Genomic DNA, 12,859 nt, shown 5'->3' on the forward strand with positions numbered 1-12,859 from the left:
TAAGTGGCTCTGGAGTATAAGTATATAAATATATATATAAGTATAAGTTGCACCCCGGCCAAAACTATGATAAAAGGTGCGACTTGTAGTCCGGAAAATAGGAGATATAGATCCTAAATAACCACCTCCTGCGATTACACTTTCTTTAAGCCTCACACGTCCCCCTTGTGGCCTTAATCTACAAACACATTTCCTTTTGGCCGTTGACGAGCTGATTTGTATACATAGTTGCGCATTAGGAGATGTGCCCACCAACCCAATAAGCTCCTTTTGAATAATGAATGTTTGTTTAAGAGGAAGGCGCCTCCCACTAAGGGCTCATTAATATTGAGGAGATGTAAAGCGGGCGCTAACAGCACAGGGACCGGCATCAAATGAAGCTGGGAGTGGGAGAGGCATATGAAAGAACGTCTCTTCAATGGGATTTGGCCTCTGTGAGTTTACGCCACAGAGAAGCAGCCTCGCAGTGACAGCTACAAACATCTTGTGTGTGCGAAGCGGGATTTACTCTGCGCTCACGGCAAATCCATCCAACGATAAGTTAGCGACGCGTTTGCAGCGTCGCTAATTGCCGTGGTTTCAGGAAGGAAAGAAAGTGATTTGAAAATGGAAATGTTTTTGCACATAACTTATTAGTTTGTTGAACGGATAAGATTAAAGGAAACCTCTGTCATCTGCTTGTCTCCATGGAGACGCTGTCGCTTTGCTTGGGGTGTTCCACAGTTTGGCTTTAAAATGACGGTTTGTGTCCTGCATTCTTCAACTACAAGTGTTTTATAGCTCGACCTGCTTCTCCACAGACCTGACCTGTATCTTGGCCTTGTAGCACCACCTACTGGCTTCCATGGCGATAGATACCACCAGCAGAACAGTTTCATAGTGTGCCTTATGGTGGATTTGTTGATGAGCAAATGAGGCTGTAGAACTAAAGGATTTGGTGTCCCGCTCGCCTCCCAGAGGCCTCTCTCTCTCTGAGTTTGCATACTCTGCCTGTGTCTGCTTGAGTTTCCGTGAGGCTCCGGTTTTCCCCAGCAACTCCAAACATGCCCAGATAAAATCCTCCAGCCGAGGTTCTGACAAAGCATCTGGAGCTGCTTTCTCCTGACCGGCGTAAGGATGGGTCAAATGCAGAGAAGGCATTTCCCTCGTACTAACACAGTAAACCTTGATCTGAAAGAGGACATCGTCTGCATAATCAACCTTCATGATCGTTTCATCTCGCTACAGCAGTGTTTTCTCATCATTAGTTCAGCTCAGTTTAATTCTGTTGTCCTAAGGCTTGAGTGCTCAGATAATTACTGTTTTCAGCCTAATTTGAAACATTAAAAATCAGAGTAATACGTGTAGAGTTCTGAAATGCCATGTATCCACTTTGCATGAATAAAAACGGGTAAATAAGAATCTGTGCTGCTTGTTACGGGGGAAATGTCACTGTGAAGAGGCGGGGCTTATCAGCTCAGTAGTTTTAACAGGAAGTTGACAAACCTGTATCTATTATTAAGTCGTTTTACAGTTAAACAACTAAATATCAAATGCTATCTACTTATGTTATAGTTCAATATCAAGTCCTTCAATTAATGTGTGGTGTTTTTTTCCAACATTTGAACAAAGGAATGTCTAATGTGCCTAAAAATGGCCCTAAACCCGTAACAGATGGCAAACCTGCAGAATGTTGATTGCTTAGGTTTTCATTTCCAGTTTAGGTGAGATACATCCTTGGCACTGACTTCTTATCCTCAAGCGTATACATTTATTCATTATTTTCCTTAGGCCAGCTTCATTTTGGTCCAAAGCCAGTATTCTGACTTTCAAACAAAGTATCTCGCACGTCTTTCCTTTGCGTTGTGTTAATATGACTCCGTGTGGTTTTTTTTTTTTGGCATTGGCATTTCCACCTGGCCTTAATCCGCTTGCCCCAGGGCGGCTGTGGCATCAGACATAGCTCACCACAGTGTCAATTAATAAGTGAATGAATTAAGGACGACCGTCAGAAAGCGAATGTGAAAGAAATGTGCACTTTGTGTCAGGATTAGCGATAGAAAATAAAACTTTAATACCGTCTCTCTCTCTCTCGCTCCCTTGTTCTTTATCGGTCAATATTGGATCGTTCCTCCTGCGGGAAAGCTTTTTATGTAAACAGCATGCGATATGATGGTAAAACGGCAGGACACATGTGCACCGTTTGAAATATACATAGGAACATGTTGAAAGGCGCATGTTGTCCTTTTGTTCCCCGTGGCCCCCCGTCGCGCTCGCGGATTCTCATCTTCCCTCCCACCAGACGTTTAAGACCTCGTAAAGACTTTAGGAGCTATAGTTTGTCCCGTAACAAGCAATCAGCGCTCTTTTACCAAGCTTGATAAACGTACATGCCAATTAAACCCGACGCCTTCGAATTAGCGTGAGCACAAACGAAAGGCTTTAAAAATGTAGCAACAAGCTGGTAAAATGTGCCACTTGGAAGTATATACAGGGCTTCAGCAGTTTAAGTGAATAAAGTTAATCGATGAAGTGGCTGTAGGTGGAGTTAATGCTGACGTGGGTGAATCTTGAATGAGGCGGAGGTGATTAAACATTATTAGCAGTGTATTGTCTGTGAGGGGGCATTAAGCGTGGTCAGCTCTTGTAGTTACAGGCTGACGGCGCCCGAGGGCAGATGGGTCCCAGGCCCTCGTGCATGGCCCTGCGCAGTATTGAGTCTAAGGCTGCATCAGCACATGGTTACATTCCTATAGTGGTTCTGACAGACAAACCACGTCCATTTTATACCCAGATGATTTTTTTTATTCACATTTTACTAGACAGTGATGGTGTGAAATGGGGTGACAATTTAAGGATAGTCATTCAACTTGTGGTCAGAGGCGGAACTGTCCCACACGACGCCGAGGCTGATGTACTGTACATGAGTATCAAGCAGCACTGGGAATGTAAAGATAGAAAACCTTTGAAATTGACTTGAAAGCTTCCCAATCGGCTCATTTAAAGGTGCAATATGTATGTTACTTTAAGTCTGGCCCCAGTTTGTCCCATGAAAGTTATGACTTTGCCTGGAACGTTTCACAGGAAGGTTTAAAATGATCTATCTTTCATTTATTCAAGTATAAAGCGCCCAAATGCTTGATTTTGTGCTGTTTCTTGATTTTTTCTATGGATATTGATATTTTTTAAGACATGTTACACTTAATTTCGGGGTTATGTTGTACTAAGGGGCTAAATACATTATTAGTGTCTCAAAGTATCTCAAAGTAAATGAGTTTGAGTTTGTTTTTTTACGCCATTGCCTCAGCTTTTCTACATTCATTAGTCTCTTCGTATCTCCAAGGACACTTTGCTTTGTCTTTGTTATTACATGAGCCATATTATTTGAGATTTTAGGGATTTACGAGATACAAGGAAGTCACAAGTTCGATTTTAAATGAAAATATTGACTATATACAGTAAATGTATGTGTTTCATTAATGTCGGGATGTCACGGTGCTCACAACCCGTAACAATTTCCACACACAGAATTATAGCTCTGCACCCAGGGATGGAGCCCCCCGTATCCTCATGATTGTGTAGCGGCCCCTTGCACACAATGTATTTCATGAAATTAGGTCAGCGTCTTCCGTTGATGAATCCCATGGTATGTAAAAGCGCTGTAAACACTGTGAGCCGCCGGAGCAGAGAGGCACAGATTAAATCACAAAGTCTGGAGTCCAGAGTAAGTGCGACTGGCTGTTTCCACGGCGTTAGCCTCTATTGACAGTGTGACAAAGGCAGAGGGGCAGCGGCACGGAGCCTAACAGGATTACACTGCAGCCAGAGAGGAGCAGCACTGGGGGAGAGCAGGGGAGTGAGGGAGGTAAGGGTGCCACTTATTAGATCAGCTAAAGCTTCATTCACCTGAGGAAAGCAGTTTATTAAGCTTAATCATTTCTTCATAGTAGATGATGTATCGGTTCTATTCAGACTCGTGTCTGAGCGTGTGACGGCAGGATGCAGGGAGGACGTGTCCGTGGAGGTTTCCGGTTCTTTTCCCCCCGCCGCTGACAGCCCGGGAACGCAAACACAAACAAGGCGCTGGTCTTCAGAGGCAGAGGATGTGTCAGTCTGCCTCAGGGACGAGCGCTGATGAAAGCAGCAGACATGCAAATAAGAGGATGTCTCGCTTGCAACAGAAAGACAAGATTCACCCTCTAAAAAGATTACGGATATCTGTCTACGTTAAAACAACTCAGTGCTGGAGTGATAGCCAAGATCATCTGCAAAATATAAATAGATACTGTATTTGTATATATGCATGGATTGAAAAAAGGGTTCAGGGATCATCTAAAAACAAAGAGGAACACGCAGTTAGCCTTCAGGGCATAGTTTAAATGACAGGTTTAGGTGTGGATGTGCAGGTATTACCCCTAAGCCACTGTAAATAAGGTCAACTATAATATAAAACTACTTGCTGCTAATACACACCTGTTACTACCTATTGTAAAGAGCAAAGCAAATACTAGGTTTCCTCATTTGGTTGAATTATTCGTATGCAAGAATAAAATGAATACGTAGTTTTTACCCCGAGACATGAACCATTTTGATTTCTGTTCACAGTAAATTGTTGAGCTCTTGTCAACATGTTTTCTTTCGTCTCGAGACTAATAAAACGTGCAGTTCGTCTCACATTTTCCACGAGCCATGGAAGAGGCACCAGTGATGTTCAAAACCCAGTAGGAAATAGCGCTCTTAGACATTCTCCATTTGCTCCACATAGTTATTAGGCTCGCGTGTCAAATCCCGATGGGGGAAAAAAGTGGTAGAAGATTGTGGATCCGCGTTCGACAAGTGTCTTCTGTTACCGCGCTTGACTTGTAAACGCTAAAACAAAAACAGGTCTGTAAACGACACGGCTCCAGCCAAAGCTCGTCCTGAAGTGCTTCTGCTCCGAGGCGGTGATGAGCGGAGCCTGTTTGTCCAAACCTCAGGGAACGTCACTCAAATGCCCTCGCGCTCGGACGCTCTGGTACGTCTTTGCGTCTGCTCGGCCGTAGAGCTCCCTTTCACTCACATCACAGTACAAAAGGGGGATACGGGGGGGTGTTTGGGGGGGTCGGCGGAGCTTTTAGCGAGTCACCTCTCGACAGATCTGACCTGTAACGTGGTCTGCTGCTATCATACCTTGTTTTCTGGAGATAGTAAAGTTTTAAGTTCAAGTTCAGGTTCAGGTAACGTTATTTATAGCCACAGGTGGCATTGGTTTGCAGTTGGATTGGATTTGGGTTCCGTTTCAGGAAAATGCATGGAATTAATTGAATTCATGGTTTACTTTAGTTTATCTATTATTGATTCATTGATTGACATGAGCCTTAACAGGAGAGATGTATTGTATCAGGGTGTAGCTCGAGTGCTAATGTCCACCTGTATCCTGACGTAGCTTCTCTTTTCCATGAGGGTACATGTTTTTTGTGGTGGAGGTACGCAGACACGGTACTGTTGGAAGTATTTCATTTCTGTCAATCAAATCACTCAAAATAAGAAATCGAATGTCACAGCTAAATAGTTGAAGGTCTACTTTAGTGTTTTTACTTCAACTTGAGGCTATTACTTTTACTTCTAATAATATTAATGCTGTATACTTGTACACGCTAATACTAAACAATGTGGGAGGAGCCAATCAATCCTCCCACCTTAACCACTGAGCCACTGTCGCCTCAGCAAGAGGAAACATGAATCAAATCAAATGAATAATAACAGTGAGGCAATGTTAGTTATTTTAAAGAGACGGCGTCTGACTTGATCACAGTTTATGCTACTGTGCCCACTTCTGCTCACAGGTACTTTTGCTGCTTATGTAACCGTCACAAACTCTACTCGACAAAGATATATTTAGACGTTATGTGTATTTTTCGCTGCTACACCGCGGCGTGCCCGGGCCGTGCTAAAAGATTCATGTATTCTCAACCCCGGGGCGCCGCGGTGACACACTTAGTTTACATCCACAACACTTAATGTCCACTGAATCTAGATTACAAAGCCGGAGTCCCACAGGAGCTGCGAAGTGGAAGTGAGCGCTGGGAAAAGAGTGACTGTGGGGAATTAAAGCTACACTATGTCACTTTTCCTTCAATGTTCTTCAGTATCTTCACAATCTTAAACAGTACATGGCCAAGAAGTGACAGATCTGCGGAGAGGCGAGCCTGTCAACTGTGTTTTTTTTCTTCCAATAGAAAAACCTGTATTTGAATAAATGTTGAATATTCCAGTGATTACATCTCCATGGAGACGAGCAGAATCAGAAAAAATGTTTGATTGCCTGTGAACAAAATCCACAAACTAGGAATTTACTTCAGTGATTTATAGTGCAACATAAAATAAGGAATTGTAAAAGAAATACATAAAGTCTGATCAAATAAAGGCATGCATAAAATAAGATATTAGAATAAAAATCGACTTTGACTGAATAATAACTATGTAAAACCGGCAGAACAAGTAAATAAAGCAATGTTGGCTCTAGTTATTTAAGCAACTGGTAGAATGTTCAAAAAGAAAGGTTACATAGTGCACCTTTATTATGCTTTGACTTGATTGTACTACTTTTTTTACAAATACCATGGACGATAACGCCTTTGTCAAACTTTGTCAAAGCTCCGTTCTTGCCTGTTTAAACGCGGTACGTTCATGGCGCTCAAAGAGTCCATCGACCCAAAGTGGCAGCCATGTGTCCACCACTCAGCCTTGGTCAGCTGTGGCACATAGCCTTATGCCAGTCTCGATCTCTTACAAAAGGCTGCATCAGTTCATCAGCAAATATCACATTATATGCACTTTAGATTCTATGTTCAGCGATTTTCCAAACACCTCCCCTCTCCACACAGGGATTCTCCGCTCAGTAAGCAAGCGCTCGTAGTTTCTTTCCTCTCCACTTGCTTGCCAGTAATAGCATATTGATTGTTTGTATAGCACCGGCAGCAAAGTGGCAGTCATCTTCTCTAGCCCAGCGCCCTCCTCTTCCTCGCCTTGTCCCCTCGCTCCCTCGCTCCCTTACTCCCTTGTCTCCTTGGTCTCGCCTCGTTCCTCTTGTTGAAAGTGTCTGGACTTGTGCCAGGTCGGTGGGGAGCTGAGCAGAAGGCACGGGGCCACCCCAAGCCAAGGTCGTGCTGGGAGGCCATATTGAGCTTTATGAGGTGGTCCGCCATAAGAATGAGCTCGGCCCCTTGTTAGGTTTCTCTAAAATGGCAGCCATTGGAAAAGCACAAGTTGTTATTGTCAATTTGACTGTGATACACGAATGAAAGAAACGATAAATGTTGACAATTTCATGACAAAATGTTCTGGTATTTTATTTTTGAATAATGAAAGAAAGGGTACGAATGCAAAAACAAATATCTCATTTTTGAAAATCAGTCACAAAGTTGTTGTAGAAAAAGATTCAGTTGTAGTTATTTTTTTTTCTACAATGGAACGCTCCAAATGAGGGATTACACCGACATGTCAAAGTTGTTGTTTCTTTCTTTTTAATTCCATCTTCTACAAATACAATTAATAACAAGAAGTGATTTTACTACACTAATATACTTTGGGATTTTTAAAACACTGTTACACGATAAATTGTGCCTTTTGACAGTTTTTCTTTTGTCAAATAGCACTTATCTATTTTGCAAGTGAACTCTTCAAATTCGTAGAAACTAAGACTAAAACTTTAATTAAATTGTCAAAATGAAAACTCGCCTTTGTAGACATGATCCAAAGTCGTGGAGCCATTGTTAATGTCAGCCAATTACAGCGTCTCCACCACAGCAGCAAAACCATGAGCCTCCTCAGCCTCTTCATCTCCTACACTTCAACATCACGCACTTGTATTCTTACGTTACCTCTCCAGATCTGACATGTAATGGCCAGACCTGGAGAGGTAACGGTAAGAATACAAGTTAACCCTAACCCAACCCATTAAACTTGTGTAATATATGTCTTTTACACAAGTTTAAAAGACATATATTGTGCAAAATTCACTTTTAATTTTAGATTTTAACTGTAGTTTCCTCAACAACAACAAAAAGTATTTGGCATAATTCACCTGTATCAGCGGCACATGGACAGCTGTTTGTCTGTTTCCTCATGGTAATTCCCGCTGCTCCCAGTAGATGGACTGTTAACACAAATCCTGAGGAGGGAGCGCCTTGTTAAAAGTCAATACAGACATTATTTTAAGGTCCCAAACATAAGACGTTAAAGTAAAGTAAAGTTCCTGTGGGTTGTCTGTCCTTTTCCTCTGTATCTACCTGCGTTGCAACAATGAAATTTCCCCATGTGTGGACAATAAAGGAATATCTTCTTATCTTAAAAGTACTCAAGCGTGCATAACGTGTGGCCCTTCACTATAAAAGCTGCGTGTATTTGTTTTAGTCGACCACGCTGGAATGCTTGAGTTATGTATAGACAGAACCTCCATATAGTTATTTCCATTTGCTGGGTGAGATCATTGCTTTTGGCACAGCGACTCACAGGGACTCACAGCGACTCACAGTGACTCACAGTGACTCACAGCGACTCACAGTGACTCACAGCGACTCACAGTGACTCACAGTGACTCACAGCGACTCACAGCGACTCACAGTGACTCACAGCGACTCACAGCGACTCACAGCGACTCACAGCGACTCACAGTGACTCACAGGGACTCACAGGGACTCACAGCGACTCACAGTGACTCACAGTGACTCACAGCGACTCACAGCGACTCACAGCGACTCACAGCGACTCACAGTGACTCACAGCCACTCGCAGCGGCGCGTTGAATTGCTTTTACGACCACCTGTGCTGCCGCCCGGAGTGCCCACCGAACCCCGACGTCATCGCGCTTCAAACGGAGAAGCGGAAACAACATTTGTCATTTTTTGTGTGTGTGATTGAACTAGGTGACCCCGATGGGCGGACCGCCAGAGGGAGGCACGCGGGTGACAATCCTCGGCACCAACCTGGGCCTGGCCTTCTCCGACATGGTCAACAACGTGGAGGTGGCGGGGGTCCAGTGCACGCCCGTGGAGGAGGGCTACATCATCGCCGAACAGTAAGTTTGGATTCTTCTGGTTGGAAAGAACAGCCATAGTTACTAGAAAAGTCAAAGTGGTACAGATAGATCATGGAGCAATAGTCACGAGGGCAGAGCGATTGTGGTAAAATATCTAATTGCGATTATTCGGAATTAGATATTGAATTTGGAATGTTTTAATTGTTTGAGAGAAGATTGAAATGGATTTTCAGAAGATCTTGTCCGAACTATTTTTTTTGTGCTTTTTTATAACACTTTAAAATGTCTTTTTTCCCCTTCTTTTTTTTTAAATAATGCGTTAAAATCAGCTAATATTGGCTCATTTTGCTTTGGACAGTCTGTGCAACAAAATAAACATGCTACTGTACATTTGAACGACTGGCTGAGCAGTGTAAATGAGTAAATAGATAAGAAATGACCAACAAATACACCAAAGATTTAGCTAAATTTGGGTAGAAAAGGAGATAGAAGGACAGCAAATTGAGGACTTTTTTCTTAATATGTGAAAACTAAACAACAAAACAACAATTAAGATAACCAAAAATGGTAAGGTGCGCACAAAATTAACATAAAAACAACAAAATTAAGACAGTTGCTGACAAAAATCCTCACACTGTTCCACCACCAAACCCCTTTTCACAAACTACATTGTCCACCATCTTCTCCTTCCACCATTGATAACTAAAATTCAACATAAAACATCCCAAATGAGCTACAAACACACCTCCCTTTGCTGACCTCATGGAAACCGCCTGGCACTGTTAGAACCAGGTGGCCCGGTCAATAATTGGCCAAATATGTGTCCCATACATGTTTTCTGTTTGTCTTAATGAAGTCTGGAAGAGGCCTGGCTCCAGACACTGCAGCCCCCCGAACACCCCCCCAAACCCTCATAACATCTGTGTGTGTTTACTCCTGTTTACCTTCCTAATTGTCCCGCGCCGTACATACATCACGTTCTCGAGCCGCGTCCTGCTCACCCTGAACTAATGAAACGTGCCCCATACATCACCCTCCCTCTCCTCCCCCTTTCCCACCCCCTTCTTTTTGGCAGCACACACACAAACACACATACACACTGCCCCACGGTTGTTTACCTCCACCGCTTATGTACAACCCACACCGGAGAGGATGGCATGGAAAGATTACACTACTTAGATGCGTTCTCCTAAATATAGCGTATTTAGGTGTTTGTAGTCGTTGGGGGTTGGGCTAAACTGAATGAGGAATTGCAGGGCAAAAGTAATCGACGGAAATACCTCAGTTATAGTTAGTGTATAGTACGATACATTGGAAACGTGAGGTAGGCGCACTATAAGACGCACTTAAAAGCCTTTCATTTTCTCAAAAACGACAGCGCGCCTTATAATCCTGTGCGCCCTATAGTTTAGAAAATACGGTACTTTGAATTCTTACTAAAAGTGTACGTACGGACAAAGCACGCAACGACTTTGCTCATTTCTCATCTCTTTGAGCACAAATCTTCTTCCTTCTTCCTAAAATGGTCTTTTTGCCGATCACAAAGTTAACTTGGAAAGAGACGCTTGCACGCTTTATAAAGGAGACCTCAGGACACGTTTTTTTTAAATCAAGACGTTTTTATACTTTCCATCCAGAAGTCATTTTCAATATGAAGGTACTGGCCTGAGAAGATAGAATGCATAATGCACTGAGTTAGATTATTTTTATTTGTTAAATCATTTCCATTACAGCTGTTCCAACATTATTACGATCGGCCTGACTCCCCCTCCTGGACGAATGAGTGATTACGCCGACTCCAAATCCAAAACATTACAATCCGCAAATGTTGAATCTTCAAATTGTTGTGAATTGGCTCCACACACTTGCCATATTAATCTTATGTCTTAAACTCCTTCACATCTTTGAGGGTGAGTTATGGCACAACTTTCTGAAGCTTTTATGAGACAATTATTTCGCTTTTGTTTATTAAAACTGACAGAGAAAACAACAAAATGTGTGCCAGTTTATATAGAGCTATTAACCATAAAACAAGTCTACAATCTCAGACAAACAGCAAACACTTTAGGTCCTTAGTAGGCTGGGAAATGCTAGTTCTGGTGTTTGCACGATACACTTCACACTCACCGTCAAAACTGGGACTAAACTTGGAATAAACCCAGAATTAAACCTGAATTTGACCCGGTCTAACAAACGAAGCCTACATCAGGACTAAACCGGGCTCACACTAGGACCAAACGTTGGATCAGATTTACCTGTGAATGCCAGAAACAAGAGTTGCCACGGTGCAAAATGACACACACTCGAGCCAGACTTTGACCTCAAAATCTCCCTGTTACTATCGTTCACAGAGCCAAGGACACGGCACTGTACTTGCATCAGTTTGTACTTACCGCTCAGCTATAATTAAAATTCGCTACGTGCCGCTCCAGCTGTAGGAGACAATTTGTCAGCCGGGCCCTGATCTGACGGGGCTTTAATCCAATCGGTGGGGACAAGCCAGCCATTTCATATCTGTAACATGTTTCTGAAATGGACTCAGCTAAATTTTAAAAAGCGAACCTACAATCCCTGGACTTTGAACGCGATGCAGAAGTCTTGACTTTCCTCCTTCCTCAGCGTTTCGGGGTCATACTGATTATACTTTCATACCTGCGTTGTTTTTCTCTTATAATTCCGTCAGAGCGCTTCCCATGATGGCTCGGATTGGACAAAAACACAGGGAAAAGTATACATATTTATGCGTCTTTTATGTTGCACTTCAGAGGCGCGTGTGAAGGCCACCAGTTCTTTGAAGAAAAAGTTTTTGTGTGTGTGTGTTTTTTCCTCCGTCTCCTACGCAGTCAGGAAGTACATTTTTCTTAAGGCTACTACTACTACTACCATCTTGCCGTATTTTCCAGCACGGTGATCATTAGTTTTGTATCAAGTTTGTAAAGTTGGCCACGGGTTTGGAAAAGGGAGGAAACTAAGAAGATCCGATCACCTTTCCATAAATTTGAGTGATAATAATGCGATAATAATAGTTATAATAGTGATAATAATGCTCAACGCTGGAGGTAGGAAAATATAAATATTGGTGAGAAAATCTGCTTGAGTGTTCAACAAAGAGTCATTTGTTGTAATTCAGATTGTGAGTGAAGTAGCTTGTGACTTTGAGGCCATCTTCTGGAACTGTACTCCAAAAATATGAACGCTTTCTGCAAAAGAATCCTTCCGTTAATAGATTTTTAATAGATCTTTTAGTCAATTTCCGTGTCTTGTTATGACGATCCTGTCTAAATGTATCAAATGTTTTTATTTTCTTAGCTTTTTTCATTTCAAACGGACTCTACACAACTGTAATGACATTGAGCAGCGCTTGGAGGGATCCTAATTGATTTAGTTACTAATTGCGTTTCCAGAGCAGAGAATGTGAATCTGTTTATAAATGACAATATCAATACGTAATCATGTATAATACTATACTCATTATTCAAATTATGTATGTATTTATTGACCATTTTCACTCCATAAGCAATTGATTAAATAAATGTTGAAATCATTTAAATTGACACTTGGATTTATGCCATTTTAACATTCATGGATAAAAGGATTTGAATGGATAATTTATCTCAAAATTCTAATTCATTTTTGAGGCTCTATTTCTTTAACATATTGAGATGATGCTAACACGGTCTTAGCATCGCACAGTCACATCTACAAGTAGCTTAGAAACAGTTGCTAAGGTTCCTGAAAATGTGCGATATATGAGTAATTTTGGACAAATAGTAATACAAAAATACAACATTTTTGATATTAGGATTGTAAACTGCCCGTTTTAACCATAAATAGTTCCAAAAATGTCATCAATAATTGAAT

General features: G+C 42.0%; 1 protein-coding gene across 1 annotated transcript in view; it reads left to right on the plus strand.

Moving 5' to 3' along the window:
• Nucleotides 1–12,859, plus strand: part of plxna2 (plexin A2) — a 312,486-nt gene that overhangs the window by 211,936 nt on the left and 87,691 nt on the right. Inside the window, exon 13 of the mRNA XM_072449250.1 lies at nt 8,886–9,037. Coding sequence (XP_072305351.1) covers nt 8,886–9,037 — 152 coding nt within the window. The remainder of the gene's footprint in view (nt 1–8,885; nt 9,038–12,859) is intronic.

Source organism: Eucyclogobius newberryi, unplaced genomic scaffold (genome assembly GCF_026437365.1).
Source record: "Eucyclogobius newberryi isolate DKJ021-1_F unplaced genomic scaffold, fEucNew1.0.hap1 SCAF_17, whole genome shotgun sequence".
NCBI classification, from domain to species: Eukaryota; Metazoa; Chordata; class Actinopteri; order Gobiiformes; family Gobiidae; genus Eucyclogobius; species Eucyclogobius newberryi.